The 16808-nt window shown below is 43.6% G+C and overlaps 1 protein-coding gene across 3 annotated transcripts in view; it reads right to left on the bottom strand.

Moving 5' to 3' along the window:
* Positions 1-11301: 11301 nt before the first annotated feature.
* Positions 11302-16808, bottom strand: part of PTGIS (prostaglandin I2 synthase) — a 41810-nt gene continuing 36303 nt past the window's right edge. For all 3 annotated transcript variants that reach the window (XM_081196385.1, XM_081196383.1, XM_081196384.1), the window contains exons 9-10: positions 15286-15437; positions 11302-11478 (exon numbers count right to left, since the gene is read on the bottom strand). In XM_081196385.1, the coding sequence (XP_081052511.1) occupies positions 11331-11478; positions 15286-15437 (300 nt within the window). In that variant the 3' untranslated portion in view covers positions 11302-11330. The remainder of the gene's footprint in view (positions 11479-15285; positions 15438-16808) is intronic.

Raw genomic sequence — 16808 nt, 5'->3', positions numbered from 1 at the left:
CTCTCTGCATCCCAATGTCCATGGTTCAACTAGCAACTCCCAGTTGTTGCTTTCTAATCTCAATCATCTTAGTCCTCTCTTATACTCTGACCTTATATCCCTGTACCCCTTTGTTTCTAGAAACCACGACATTTTAGCATTCATTAAGTTTATAGTAGTCCTTAAGATAGCTTTTAAATTTTTTCCATTCTTCTTCCACCGTCTCTTTTCGTTGGTCACGGATTCTGCCTGTCATCTCAGCCAGTGTCATATAGTCCATCACTTTCATCTGCCATTCTTCCAAAGTGGGTAGATCTTGTGTCTTCCAATACTTTGCGATGAGTATTCTTGCTGCTGTTGTGGCATACATGAAAAAAGCTCTATCCTTCTTTGTCACCAATTGACCGACAATGCCCAAGAGAAAGGCCTCTGGTTTTTTAGGGAAAGTACATTTAAGTACCTTTTTCATTTCATTATAGATCATTTCCCAGAAGGCCTTAATCTTCGGGCATGTCCACCAAAGGTGATAAAAGGTACCTTCAGTCTCTTTACACTTCCAGCATTTGTTATCGGGCAAATGATATATTTTTGCCAGCTTGACTGGGGTCATGTACCACCTGTATACCATCTTCATAATGTTTTCCTTTAAGGCGTTACATGCCGTAAATTTTATACCGGTGTTCCATAACCATTCCCAGTCAGCTGACATAATGTTATGTCCAACATCCTGAGCCCACTTAATCATGGCCGATTTAACTGTTTCATCCTGTGTGTTCCATTTCAACAACAAGTTATACATTCTAGATAAATTCTTAGTATTGGGTTCTAACAGTTCGGTTTCTAATTTTGATTTTTCCACCTGGAAACCGACTTTCCTGTCCTGTTTGAAAAATTCCAATATTTGGCGATATTGGAACCAATTTTCTACTTTATGCTTCAATTTCTCCTGACTTTGTAGTTTAAACTTATCTCCATCCTGTTCTAAAATTTCCCAATACTTCGGCCATCCGACCTCCATATTGAGTTTCTTCACTGCTTTAGCCTCCACTGGTGACACCCATCTAGGGGTTTTGTTTTCCAATAGATCTTTGTATCTTGTCCAAACATTAAACAATGCTTTTCTGACAATATGATTTTTAAAGGCACTGTTAACTTTATCATACCAAAGATATGCATGCCAGCCGAAAGCGTTATTGAAACCTTCCAGATCCAAAATGTCTGTGTTCTCGAGGAGCATCCATTCTTTGAGCCAGCAAAAAGCTGCTGCCTCATAGTACAATTTTAGGTCCGGCAAGGCAAAACCCCCTCTTTCTTTAGCATCTGTCAATATTTTAAATTTAATTCGGGGCTTTTTGCCCTGCCAGACAAATTTCGAAATATCTTTGTGCCACCTCTTAAAACATTCCATCTTATCAATAATCTGCAAGGTCTGAAACAGAAATAACATTCTAGGCAATACATTCATCTTAATTACTGCAATTCGGTGGGAGCTGTAGTTTGTTAAGGGTGCTGAGAATTGTTGTTGTTGTTGTTTAGTCGTTTAGTCATGTCCGACTCTTCATGACCCCATGGACCAGAGCACGCCAGGCACCCCTGTCTTCCACTGCCTCCCGTCGTTTGGTCAAACTCATGCTGGCAGCTTCGAGAACACTATCCATCCATCTCATCCTCTGTCATCCCCTTCTCCTTGTGCCCTCAATCTTTCCCAGCATCAGGGTCTTTTCCAGGGAGTCTTCTCTTCTCATGAGGTGGCCAAAGTATTGGAGCTTCAGCTTAGGAGGCCTCTATTCCCCTCACAGAACTACAATTGCCAGAGTTCCCTGTGTAAAGGGATTGATTATTAAACCACCCTGGGAACTGTAGCTCTGGTAGGGGGATAGAGATCTAACAACTCTCAGCACCTGTAAAAAACCCCACAGCATCCACAATTCTTTGTGGGAAAACATGACTGTTTAAAATAGTATCATAGTGCTTTAAATGTATGGTGTGATTGTGGCCTAAATTCAATTAGACTTTCTCCCAGGTAAGTGGAGCCTTTCTTACTGCACCTATATTTAATATCATTTTATTTCAAGGGCTGGCATAGGAGAAACTGGTCTTGAGATTTCTTATTTTGGTTGTCACTGCAACCTTCAACAGCACAGAGGTGATTTTTCTTACCAGCACATCAAAATGGGTATTTGTTAAAAGGTCTTAATTGACTAAGCACATCTGTTCACCTCTATTTCACCTGTGCCTGCACCTGTTTTTGTATCTTAAAACACAGACATTGTCATTCACTCTCCACGTGCAAAGGAAGGCTGGCACAAAATAATTTGTTCACAGAGTGACTTAGAAAACTGAAGCCTGACAGATGTAACCCGACCAAGAATGAGGTCTGCAACAGAGGCAGGCATCTTTTTGGGGTCCAAGCTTCAAAAGACTGCCATCATTTATTTATGATTTTGCTTGTTATTCAAAGTATATATATATTTTATTCCCCTGCCGAGATGGGTAGTGAAAAATACTAATTAATTTCAGGGAATAACATATGTTGTTGTTTTTAAAAAAACATTCTGAGCCATCATAGCCATAACATAATGAGCTATTGGCTAATTTTTCTTTCTCAAGAGAACCTGGATAAATTCTACAGAACCTCCTACACACTTCACATTTTCCTTTGACCCGACAGTGACAGAGTGTGGCTTGCTGTCTCCCTCTCTCACATGGTTGAGGAATCTGTGGGGCTCTGGAGGTTGTTGGACTCCAATTCCCATCAGCCCCAGCCAACATGATCTGTGGTCAGGGATGATGGGAGATGGAGTCTGATATCCTCTTGAGAACCATGGGTTTCCCATCCTTCTCTTCTTGCCAAGTTAGACTGCGATCCTATATACAATTCAGCAGGAGAAAACCCCGTTGAATTCAGTTTACTTTTGAGTAAACACGTGTAGAATTGCGTTGTTAAGCAACAGTGAGTCGTAACATTTCTGGGGCTTCTCTATTCTCCACAAAATACACAGAATTCACCTACACCATACATTTGAGGTACATGGGTTCCTGCAAAGAATCCTGGGAACTGTAATTTGCTATGGGTGCTGGGAATTGTAGCTCTGTGAGGGGTAAACGACAGCTCCCAGCCTTCCTTGGGGAAAGCTATGTGCTTTAGAAATATGGCGCAGATGTGCCAATTCTCTGCCTTTTCGCTATTTCCTTGAATATTAGAGAGCCCCATAAGTACCCAGTCACCTGGCAGTAACTGCAGAACAGACATTTTAGGGAAGGACTGTCAATCTTATTTCCCCCTTTTGTGTTTTCGGTTCCTTCCCCCACCCCCCATATTTCATCTTCTACTTTATTTAGGATGTGTGTGCAATGATGTTGGGGAGAGTTCCTCCGAATAGCGGGCCTTACCTTAGGAAAGATGAGGCAGCGTGTCTTGGGTTCCAGATGTGTGTGTGCATACACACCATTAGAGGGCAGCAAACTGTTAGTTATTTCTTAAGTTTTGTTTTGACAGCTGCATCCCACCCTGAGCTTGGGGTGGTGGACCTGAATATAAGCCACCCCACTTTCACCCCACAAGTACTCTGTGTGGTAACAAGACTGAACGATAACCACCCAATTTAAACACATGCACCACTTTTTTCATAAAAAGGATAGGGTTTGCTTTCTGTTCTGTAGTCACGAGCTAGTTCTCATGTACAAAAGGTGACAGTTACAAACACAGGGATGGATCCTAATGATTTCTGTATCAAACTGTAGCTTGCTCTAGTCACACTGTTTACAAGGAAGGGGACTGCCAAAATAATCACTGCCTCTGCCTTCTCCAGGCTGGTGCCCTCCAGATGTATTTGAGTCCCAGACTACAACTCCCACCATCCTCACACAACCCACTGGTGGAAGTTGTAACCCCAAGGATCTGAAGGGCACCAGATTGGAGAAAGCTGACCTAGCAATGCAGGAATCTCAACATTTGGTTCCCCATCCAGTTTGAAACCATACCAGACCCTGCTTAGCTTTGCAATGTGCCAATAGTTTTATTGCTGCACCACCAGAAGAAAGCCCATAGCTTCCCCATCCTTGTTTTAAAGCAGGTTTTCCTTGGCCAGCCTGAGGTTGCTGAACTACAACTCCCAGCATCCTAAGCCATTGGTCACGCTTAATAGGGCTGGTGGGAGTTGTGGTTCAGCAACATCTGAAAGGCCAGAGGTTGCTGACGTGTGTTTTGTAGCAAGTGAGATTGTTGAATACAGGCTGATTAGGGACGCGGGTGGCACTGTGGGTTAAACCACAGAGCCTAGGACTTGCTGATCAGAAGGTCGACAGTTTGAATCCCCACGACGGGGTGAGCTCCCGTTGCTCGGTCCTTGCTCCTGCCAGCCTAGCAGTTCAAAAGCGCGTCAAAGTGCAAGTAGATAAATAGGTACCACTCCAGCGGGAAGGTAAACGGTATTTCTGTGCACTGCTCTGGTTTGCCAGAAGTGGCTTTGTCATGCTGGCCACATGACCCGGAAGCTGTACGCCGGGCTCCCTCAGCCAATAGAGCGAGATGAGCGCCGCAACCCCAGATTCGGTCATGACTGGACCTAATGGTCAGGGGTCCCTTTACCTTTTTAAGCTCCAAGATGGGTGTGAAACACCATAACCTGCTGATCTGCATCTCTTAAAGCAATAGACAGGAGCTCTGGGCACAGTTTCCCCACCTTAAGTGCCATCACTTACATCAGCAAGATCTGACTATCCTGGAGATTAAGCTTCACCACAAACCTCTTCCTCCTGACATGATTTAAACATTCCACTTACTTAATGCAGAAATTTACAGATCTGTTAAATTGCTATTTGCAGTTGTAATTTAAAGGTTCACTGCTACAGCCATTAGAAACCAGAAGCTTTGGCTTTTCATGCAGATTCAAAGCTATGATTACAGGGGCACAGAGGGCATTTGCTAATGTGCCCATTCCCAGAATAACTATAAAACATGTGAATTGGGCCAAGACCTGTAATGAGGACAAATAAATTCTAAGGGAGGGGGGTAATAATCTAGTTCAGTACCCTTTATTTCAATGTTCAGGCTGAGAGTGTCATAGCTTATATAGCCTAATAGGCACCAGACACACAAAAGTGGAAGATATCAGCAAGCCTATGGGAAACCACAAAATCTGCAGAACTGCAGTGACAAAATCTCCACCCCCCCAAAAAAAAAACATTGGGAAAAATCCTTAAGGGGAATGGGTGATTTCCCCCTCCCCAAGGCAGAAATGACTGGCAGAATTCGAGGCCAGGGAGAAGAGTCGGTGAAAGAAGACTGGAAGAAATTTAAAGACTATTTACAGAAATATTGTAAAATTAATGAATGCTAGAAGGATGTTGGATAGAAACTAAGTGGTTTCCAGCTGTAATGCTTTAAGAGATAGGAAAAAAGGTTTACAAAAGGGTAAAAGCTTAATGGTAAGGATTTGCTGAACTAACAAATTGAAGTGGAATACAAAAAAGGGAGGTATGAGGAGGTCCGGGGAAATAAGTGTAAGGAAGATATGTTATGGAAAATCAATGTGTTTTTTAACTGTTTTTATCATGCACACGAAAGCTTATACCAAGAACTAACTTAGTTGGTCTTTAAGGTGCTACAGGAAGGAATTTTTTTATTTTGACTATGGCAGACCAACACGGCTACCCATCTGTAACTGTTTTTATTTTGTATGTTTCTTTTTATTTTTCATTTTTACTGTTATACTTTAAAAACTTTAATAAATATCTTTTTTTAAAAAAAAAAAAAAGATTTCTCCCTCCCCAAAACCCAGTGAGGACTGTAGGCGCAAATGTTGACTTGCTTTTCGGAAGTGGTAATGGAATGGAGTAACCTGGAAATAGGCACATGGGCTGACTGGCTGGCACAGTGAAGAGCAGCACTCTGCACTGAAGCATTTTGTTATTGAATGACTCTTGGACCAAGCGGAGAGCCAAAGAGGAACCCAACCATATAAGTGGCTGGGTTTGTTTGTTTATTTATTTATTTATTTGCAAAAATAATTCTGTACTCCATCTAATGCAAAATACTGAGGCTGAATACAACAAAATATACAAATACAATAAAACATTTTTTAAAAAATACAACAAAAGCAATACAAAGTAATCATTAAAATAACTGGCTAACTTTGATGGGGGAGGGAATAAACAGAATAGGCCTGTTGACATAAAAAGCATATCACCAGATGCCTGAAAGTTAATGGAGAGGGTGCCTGACAAATTTCTGGTGGAAGAGTGTTCCATAGGCTCTAAATCTCCAATTTCCAGTTGAGGCCAGCCAGGCCTCTGTCACATACAGCTCCAAATGATCTCAGTGATTGAACTGGAAAACAAGGGCTCAGACTGTCCTTAAGGTATCCAGGTTAATAAGGTATAATTGGATCGTCCAGGGCTTTGTATATCAGCACAAGAGCCTTGAACCTGGCCTGGCAGCATATGGGCTTCCAGTGAGGATGCTTTAGCCTGCCCCCATCAGCAGCCTGGCCAGTCCATTCCACACTGGCTGCAGCTTCTGGACCAGTTTAAATCAAGTTTAAATAAATTGCCAGTGTAAAAGCTGCAGCTATCAAGAGCATGGGATGCTGTCTTATACTGAGTCAGATCACTGGTCCATCTAGCTCAGTACTGTCTACACAGGCTGGCAGCAGCTCTCCAGGGTTTCAGGCAGGGATTGAACCAGGGACCTTTGGCATGCAAAACCAAATTCTCTAGCTCTGAGCAATGGGCCTGCCTGAAAGCAACCTCAATTCGGTGCCAAGGAGGAAAAGGAAATTCTGTCACCCTTGCCAGTACAGTATACATGATGCATGTTTTTAACACACACGTAATTCTTGAGTTTCCTTGCTTGGTGGTTGTGGAGAAAGGCACCGAGCTCTATAAATCAGCAAAGGCAAAGTCTACATGCCAGTAACTAAGTTGAGATTGTTTATTCTTGAGATTTATATTTGGCCTTTCTATAAAATATGCAGGCAATTTATAGTAACATATAGTCAAAAATATACAGTAATAAAAAGAACAACCCCCTCCCTCACAGAAACAATCTAAACTAAAAAGCAGCAGCAGCATAAACACAAAGGGCAGTGCTATCCTAACCATGTCTGCTGAAAAGCGACTTCCATTGAGTTCAATGGAGCTCACTTCTGAGAAGACATATTTAGCTTAGTTAAGTGTGGTACTTGATGAGAATTCACTGGAATAGCCTGTTTGAAAGCAAGCAGCAATGGAGCCAGGCAGGCATCATTTGGAAGGCTGTTCCAGATCTTGGGTGCCATTGACGAAAAGGCTCTGTCTCAGGTACCCATTTCTAACACCAAGGAGACCCATAGCAGGGCCCATTATTATATAGTAATCATATATGGAATTGACCCTGTTAAGGTAGGCTAAACTGAGGGAGGGGGTGCGGGTGGCACTGTGGGTTAAACCACAGAGCCTAGGACTTGCCGATCAGAAGGTCGGCAGTTCGAATCCCCGTGACGGGGTGAGCTCCCGTTGCTTGGTCCCTGCTCCTGCCAACCTAGCAGTTCGAAAGCATGTCAAAGTGCAAGTAGATAAATAGGTACTGCTCTGGCGGGAAGGTAAACGGTGTTTCCGTGTGCTGTTCTGGTTTGCCAGAAGTGGCTTAGTCATGCTGGCCACATGACCCGGAAGCTGTACGCCAGCTCCCTCGGCCAATAAAGCGAGATGAGCGCCGCAACCCCAGAATCGGCCACGATTGGACCTAACGGTCAGGGGTCCCTTTACCTTTTAAACTGAGGGAGAAAGTGACTGGCCAAAGGTCACCCAGTGCGCTTTGTTTTTGAGCAGTTTCAAACCCCAGATTTTCCTAGTCCAGGTTCAACACTCCAACCAATGCACCACACTGCCTCTGAAGTTTTGTGCCTTTAAAAAAAAGATGCCTTTACTCAATGGTGAAACACATCTGACTCTGCTACTTTTAGTGCAGTAAAGGTATTTGTAACAAAAGCTCAAGCTGTGTTTTTAATGTACACATCCCCAATCATAAGGTTTCACTCTTCCGTCCGCACGACCTCTGGTGCATTTAAAGCTAACTTGCCCTCACATGACTATTTTGTAAACAGTAATAGCTTATGGAATGAAGTGTCATTTCTAAGGCTTTAGGAAAAGTAATAAGTACTGTAATTTGACTATTTCATCTGGGACCTTCGCCTTTCCAGAGATCCTGGCTGCACAGAGAGAGCCTCCAAGGATGCTATTTTTTCATGGACAGCTGCTACTCAGATTGGTTGGTGAACAGATGCAAGAATGGAGACCAGGATCTTGCCTCTTCCCTCTCCACCCATCCTCTCACTCATATCTACAGACATGTCATGCGAGCAGGACTAAAGGGAAGAGAGAAAAACGACTGAAGAAAATCAATACACTAATTCAGAGCCAATTAACTGAGAACAACAACTGGCAAGTTGTCAAAAAAGCCCAGTGGTTGTATAATCATGGGATATATTACTACAGTATTAACTTTATGCCCCACCTTTCCACCTAGCATCTAAAGGCGGTGCGTGTGGGCCTCTCCTCTATTTTATCCATAGCTGTACATACCCTCCAACATTTCTCAGGTGAAAAGAGGGATATCCTAGGAAAGATTGGGACATTCCAGGATCAAAATCAGAAACTGGGACAGCTTCTGAAAATCCTGTACTGTTCCTTTGAGGGACACTTTGAGGGTCTGGCCATAGTGACTGGGTCATGTGTGATTGGAACCCAGGTCTCCCTCAGTTTGAGTCCAACACTGTAGCCACTACTCTGTGCTGGCTCTCTTAAAATGCAGCCTTTTAAGTGTATTCAAAGTACTTCACATTCATATTTCAGTCATGCTTGCACAGCACCCTATAAAGTAGGTCACTATTAATTTATTATCTCTGTATTGTAGATAGGGAGGCCTGAGAGACAATGGCTGCCCTAAGGATGCTTAGGGGGGATTCGCATAGTCAGCCCTGCCCATGGAAGCGCTGTGCAAAGTGAAATTTTAAGGGTTGTATTCAAAGCTCAGAGAAGATCCATTGAAATTAATGAACCTGTTAGCCCTGCCCATTAATTTCGAACAGGTCTACTTTGTGTAGAACGAGCATTATGCAAACCCTAACTTGAAAACAAAAACAATGAGAAGGTTTTTCACGGTAACGGTTTTTGTTGTTCTACTGTACTCAGCACCCACCCACCTACAACAGAGGTTGGGTGGCCATCTGCCACAGATTCTATAGAGGTGATTTCTGTACTGCAGTTGGGGTCTCTTTCCAACTCTACACTTCCACATATACAGTGGTACCTCGGGTTACATACGCTTCAGGTTACAGACTCCGCTAACCCAGAAATAGTACCTCGGGTTAAGAACTTTGCTTCAGGATGAGAACAGAAATCGTGCTCCGGTGACGCGGCAGCAGCAGGAGGCCCCATTAGCTAAAGTAGTGCTTCAGGTTAAGAACAGTTTCAGGTTAAGAATGGACCTCCAGAACGAATTAAGTACTTAACCCGAGGTACCACTGTACTTGCTGATGGCTGGATTTATTAAAACATTAGAAACGGAAGGCAAAAAGTGCACCAGTGATTTTTTTTAAAGGTGGCTAGAGGTTTGTTTGTTTGTTTGTTTGTTTATGACTATATAATATTTTGAATCTCCTCCATTAACTATGGTAATTAACAGGACAATCCAATGCATGCCAACTCAGAATAAAGTTCCATTGAGTTCAATAGAACTTACATCCTCATAAGGTTGTGTGATCCAGAGCATGACTGGGTTTCTTTCCATGTTTTCCTGGAAGTAAGTCCCACCCAGATCAATGAGACTTACTCTAAAGTAATTATACAGAGGCTTGCAAGCTTTTAGGACTCATCTACATTACTAAAAATAGAACATTATCAATGTCTTATAACATTGTGACACCAGATGGTGGTGTGGAGCTGAAATTGGAAGTCTGTGAAATTTTCCATTGTGAGTTTTAAAACGGCTTTTTTCAGAGGGTTTTTTTAATAGCTGTGTAGATGCAGCCGTGGTGATAAAACAGAAGGTGGGCAAAACCAGACCAGGAAGTGAGGGGAAGAGATCCCCCCCCAAAAAAATGTCTAGGGATTTGGAAAACAATTGCTGAGTGACCCACACTTGGCCTGTTTCGTTTAGGTTAGAATCATAGAATCTTAGAATCCTAGAGTTGGAAGAGACCACAAGGGCCATCGAGTCCAACCCCCTGCCAAGCAGGAAACACCATCAGAGCACTCCTGACATATGGTTGTCAAGCCTCTGCTTAAAGACCTCCAAAGTAGGAGACTCCACCACACTCCTTGGCAGCAAATTCCACTGTCGAACAGCTCTTACTGTCAGGTTAGCTTTGGCAGTTTCTTGGTCTGCTGTCTGGATCACTCTTCTGCAATCTCCAGACACCTGAGTCCTGGAAAAGCCCTAAAGCATAATTCACTAACCTAAGAAGTACAGGTCAACTTGACAAATTTGTGTCAAACATTTTTTCACCCACTACCTCAGTTGGTTAGAGCATACTGCTGATAATGCCAAGGTTGCAGGTTTGATCCACTACATTCCAGGGTGATGGACCAGTTGGGTCCCTCACAATTCTCAATTCTATGATTCTATGACCCACTATTTGTGGATCAACGTGGGGCCAGTGGTCTTCTTGTGCCTGTCACATGGGAGTCACTTCAAAAAGTTCCACATGGCATCTGCAATTTTCCACCAGTTTTTTTTTTTATATACAACATATTGGCCTGCAGTGGTGTGGTGAAACTCCTCCAGACATTCTTTTGTTATCATGCATCCGTGGTGATGGTATCGGGGCAGTTACACACGCTCCCACTTTCGATAGTTTGCACATGGAAATGTTTTGGGGAAACATATTGTTTTGCTTGTAATAGGTACGAGCCTTGTAGTTTCCTGATGAAATCCTGTAACTTTTTATACATCAAATGCTGTCAAGGTTGTTGGGGTTTTTTAAATGTTCCACTTTTGTTGCAGTATAGTGTAAGAATGTGCCCCCAGATGGCATTGGGGCAGCATCACAAAATAAGAAAGGGGAATGATGTACGGATTGGTCCGGTATAAGCTCACCACTGTTATTGAGTCAATGACATGTTGCAGAAAACACCTGTCTGAAGGGGCCCCAATAGCCATCCGGTGAGCTTTTGCAAATGAACAGCTTGCAGATGCCACAGAGAACAATTTATTATGCCCTCTTTGTAGCTATAACATATAAATACACCTTAGCAACCTATGACATGTCAAAATAAATTTCAACTGAAACCAGTGAGCAGCTGTTTTCTTGCAGAACATGAAGGGATATCCAGAGGAGCTTGACGATAAGGGGAAGAAATATACAATTTTACTGAGCTTTCAGTTTATATCGAATGATGACATCTTTCTCTGGCTGCAACATTCCAAAGCCGTATCTTTCCTTGTCAAAGGCTGGGATTGCTGCATTGGGATCTTTCAGCTCCAAATCAAAATAGCTTAAGAGGAGGAAAACACACCTGAAATGAGAAAAATAACCTGGTCAGTAGGGCCAAAGACAGGGATGTGACGATATATGGCCTTAGGCCTGACTTCCTGCATCCTTACAAAAGCATTTGGTAAGCTATCAGTTAGACCTCTAGGGAGATCAATCTATCCCCCCTGCTGCCGCCCCCCATGCCAAGAAGCCTGTTGGGTAGGGAGGGAGAGAAAGATGGAAGTAGTGGCCTCCAGGATCTTGGCTCTGTACTTTTAAAATGTAAAATAGATAGTATGACTATAAACCAGGAGAGCAATACTTTAAACAGAGCATTCCAACAATTCCAATTTTGTAAGATGCACAGATTGCTGTATGGCCCCATACAGCATGAAGAAAGTTCTGTTTTATCCAGGAGCTCTTAACTGTAATGGAAACTACAGTTTAACAGTATAGTCTAGAGGAGCTTACTCCTGAATAAGTGTGCATAGGTTGCAGCCATACAAAGTAATCTTGTAGGCATGTCTACTCAGAAATAGCTTCCCCAGTGTTCAATGGGCCTCACTCCCAGATTGTTGTTGTTTAGTCATTTAGTCGTGTCTGACTCTTCGTAACCCCATGGACCAGAGCATGCCAGGCACTTCTGTCTTCCACTGCCTCCCGCAGTTTGGTCAAACTCATGCTGGTAGCTTCGAGAACACTGTCCAACCATCTCTTCCTCTGTCGTCCCCTTCTCCTTGTGCCCTCCATCTTTCCCAACATCAGGGTCTTTTCCAGGGAGTCTTCTCTTCTCAGGAGGTGGCCAAAGTATTGGAGCCTCAGCTTCACGATCTGTCCTTCCAGTGAGCACTCTGGGCTGATTTCCTTCAGAATGGAGAGGTTGGATCTTCTTGCAGTCCATGGGACTCTCAAGAGTCTCCTCCAGCACCATAATTCAAAAGCATCAATTCTTCAGCGATCAGCCTTCTTTACGGTCCAGCTCTCACTTCCATACATCACTACTGGGAAAACCATAGCTAAGTGTGCATAAAACAGTGTGATAAGCTTGTATGATTTTCTTTTAATGGAATCAAAGCTGCCGCCTTCCATGGCTTAGCAATGCTACCTAACATTTCTTTCCATGGAAAAATAAATGAATGGTTTAGATAAACTTGAAAATCTTGTGACCTGCTCATTTTAAATTATTCAAGACAGATGGGGGAGGCATCTGGTCACACCTAGGGCTCCTCCAAATGACATATTAGTTGAGCATTCATCCTGATTTCCTTGCACCAAAGCTTAAGAGGAAGTTAAATCATATCCAGTCTTTATTGAGCATTCATTCTTATTTGAGATAATGAGCGCTGATAATGAGCGTTGAACCTGCATTCATCCCGATTTGCCTTCAGGGTGTTCATACATCTTCCTGCTAATAACATGCCCATCCCATACTTTTCAGTGCAATTCCCTGTCACTTTCCACACTGATTCTTTTTTTAAAGTGGATTTGTGGCACTAGGGCAACTGGGTGGTTTAATCTACTTTAACTGTGTAAACCTGCATCTCCTGGGATGTGCTTGAATCCCTCCTGCAAAATACTGAGAGTCTGGAGGCACTGATATTGTAGCAAATAGAAGCCTCACAGAATTAACAACAACAACAACATATTATTTATACCCCGCACAACTGGCTGGATTTCCTGAGCCACTCTGGGTGGCTTCCAACGTATTAAAAATACGTTTAAACATCAGTCATTAAAAACTTCCCTAAACACAACTGCCTTCAGATGTCTTTTAAAAGTCAGATAGTTGTTTATTTCCTTGACATCTGATGGGAGGGTGTTACACAAGGCGGGTGCCACTACTGAGAAGGCCCTCTGCCTGGTTCCCTGTAGCTTCACTTTTCACAGTGAGGGAACTGCCAGAAGGCCTTTGGAGTTGGACCTCAGTGTCTGGGCTGAACGATGGGGGTGGAGACGCTCCTTCAGGTATAGAGGACTGAGGCTGTTTAGGGCTTTAAAGGTCAGCACCAACACTTTGAATTGTGCTCGGAAATGTACTGGGAGCCAATGTAGGTCTTACATTGCTTTCTATCAATTTGTGCACACTGTGGTCTAAACCATTGAGCCTAGGGTTTGCCGATCGGAAGGTCAGCGGTTTGAATCCCTGTGATGGGGTGAGCTCCCCTTGCTCGGTCCCTGCTCCTGCCAACCTAGCAGTTCGAAAGCATGTCAAAGTGCAAGTAGATAAATAGGTAAACTGGCGGGAAGGTAAACTGTGTTTCCGTGCGGTGCTCTGGCTTGCCAGAAGTGGCTTAGTCATGCTGGCCACATGACCTGGAAGCTGTATGCCGGCTCCCTCAGTCAATAAAGCGAGATGAGTGCCGCAACCCCAGAGTCGGTCACGACTGGACCTAATGGTCAGGGGTCCCTTTACCTTTACCTTTTAACTGTGCAGCATTGTGACCATGAGCTGAAAGGTAGCACATCACATTTGATCACTGCCTTGAACTCCCTGAAACCTCTGCATCCCCTGCAGATGTGCAGTGCTGGATGACCTGGCAGCTTCCATTTAAATTTCCCACAATGCCCCTTGAGCAGTGCTACCTTGGAATCCAGGTGAGATATAGCAGGTGCCTGGCACCAATTTTAGGAGCAACATCACTAGACAAACCTGCCAGAGGGGTCCACCTGGGCAGGAGGAGGAGCTGTACCAAGAATATTCAAGCTGGAGCCAGCCCCACAGGTTACTGAGTAGCACTGTACACACAGCCATTTGCCTAGATCAGGGGTAGTCAACCTTTTTATACCTACTGCCCACTAATGCATCTTGTTTGATGGTAAAATTTCCAGTGCTAAATGGAAGGAAGATTCAGCTTGTGCCGCAGAACCCCCTACCTCCTCCTTAGAATCCTGAAACGCCCACTAGTGGGCGGTGGGGACCAGGCTGACAACCCCTGGGCTAGATAGTTGCTGGTGTCAACCTGCTAACTCAGGAGAATTTTTTTAAAGCATGCTTTAAGTATCTGATTGGAAATGCAGGACAGCAAAGGAGTGGGAAGTCTGTCTTCTGTTCCTGACAGAACTCCGATGACTTTTCTCTATATTGATGGAACGTTTTCGCTGCTATTTTATTGGGTTTATTTTATAGGCTATTGTACCGCTTTTATTGCAATACGTTGTTAGTTTTTTCCTGATTTCATGCCATGCTTTATGCTTTTGAAATTCGGTAAGTCACTTGGAGAGTCCTTATGTGTCAAGCAGCTCATAAATCGAATTAATAACAATGTAAGTTGTTCCTCTGAACTATGCATATGGCTGGGAGGACAGGGAGATATGCAACCCCCGGTATTGGTTGCATATCTCCCTGCAATATGCCTACATGCACAGAGCCCCTTCCGTGTGACTGGGAATCCTGTATGGGATAGGAAGCTGCCATACTGGTCCATCTCAATATTGTCTACACCAGCCTTCACCAACCTGGAGCCCTCCAACTGTTGTTGGGCTCCAGTCCCCATCAGCCCCAGCCAGCATAACCAATAAGCAATGATGGAACTTGTAGTCCAACCTGGGGGCACCAGGTTGAGGACCAGGCAAGTCTACACCGACTAACTTTCCAGCATTTCAGACAGACCAGGGATATGGAACCTGTGGTTGGATGTTGATGGACTCTAACTCTCACTGGTCCCCAGCCATCATGGCCAGTGCGGGGCTGCAATGTGACTTACTAGGGAGTAATCCCTATCAACCACTTTGGGACTTACTTCTGAGTAAACGCCATGCTGTCACTTTCTGTTACAAGCCAGCGCTAGCTTCTTACGATCGAAATTATTGCAAGAGGCGGTCATTATATCAACATGACAAATTCACTCACTGTTTGATGCTATTGACTGCAAGGAACTTTCCGATACAGACATTTATTCCCGCTCCCCATGGCATGGAGTAATACTTGAGGCTTTTCCCTCCTTTATAGAAATCTGTTTTTTCTGTGCCGTCCGAATTGAGGAATCGGTCATATCTGAATTTCTGAAAAAAAAAAGAGGTTCAAAGTGAGCAAATGTTTCTTTTAGGAAACATTAAAAATGCAGCGTGCAAGGATTTAGAGTCATGGGCAGGGATCTGTTTGGATTTTTAAAATATATATACAATGGTGCCCCGCAAGACGAATGCCTCGCAAGACGGAAAACTCGCTAGACGAAAGAGTTTTCCGTTTTGGAGGTGCTTCGCAAAACGAATCTCCTATGGGCTTGCTTCGCAAGACGAAAATGTCTTGCGAGTTCCTGCGGGTTTTTTCCCCTCCCCCCTTTTTCTAAGCCGCTTATCAGCTGATCCGATAAGCCGATAAGCTGCTAAAAGCCGCTAAAAGCCACTAATAGTGCTAATAGCGCTAATCCGCTAATCTGTCAATGGGCTTGCTTCGCAAGACGAAAAAACCACTAGACGAAGAGAATCACAGAACGGATTCTTTTCGTCTTGCGAGGCACCACTGTATACTGTAGGGGTGGCTACTATAATAAAAGAATAAAAGTTCCTGTGATAAGGCACATTGTTTACATGTAGACTAGAGATAACCCATGTGGTGTTCTTCATATGTCATTGGACTACAATTCCCATAATCCCTTGCTGGCTGGGGCTGATGTCCAGCAACATCTGGAGAATATCATATTGGCTACCCCTGTTGCACCCTTTTCAGTCACAAGATACAAGAGGAAACTTAGAGTGACAACACAGGGGAAAATCCACAGTAACCTCTCCTCCACAAACTCTGTTAAAATTAATGGGGATTTCCTTGGGGCAGATGGAAGTAAATGCATCTTTGATGCATTGCTTTCTTCTAGCCAGTTGTCTGCCTGAGGCCCATTCTATGACAAAGGAAGAAGAGCATTTAGAATTGGCTGTTGAATGTATTGATGCTCAGTCTAAGTCTCTTTGGCTGTCCTTGGGAGTGGAATGGGGAAAATGGAACAACATTTCAAAGCCAGAACCTCCTCTACACCCTTCCAGTCAGCCCACAGCCCACAGCACCAGTCTCCCGTCTCATGGCTACAGCGCCACTTTGGCATTGCTTTAGGCATTTAGGACCATTTCCTTCTCCTCTACAGAATTCACATCTGGATCCTTTAGCAGGGGATGGAAGTGCCTGGGGAGCGGAAAGATGTTTGCTCTCAAATCATAGATGCCTGGAAGCTTAATGTGGCAAAAGTGGAACATTTAATTGCAATTAAGGTTAACAACCTTACTTTTTTCTAAGCTTACTCAGAGTGACTCTGCTTGCTCCAAATTAAATCTGTCATGTAAGGCATTGATGAGCATTTTGAGAAATACTTTAAAACATGCTGTTGGGTTTTTTTGTTGTTTTTGGATCCTGAAATAGAACACGGGAATTTACTTGCTAAT

Source organism: Podarcis bocagei, assembly GCF_964188305.1.
Source record: "Podarcis bocagei genome assembly, chromosome: 5".
In the NCBI taxonomy this organism is placed as follows: Eukaryota; Metazoa; Chordata; class Lepidosauria; order Squamata; family Lacertidae; genus Podarcis; species Podarcis bocagei.
Note: the sequence above shows the minus strand (reverse complement) of the source record. Positions and strands in the feature narration are given on the sequence as shown.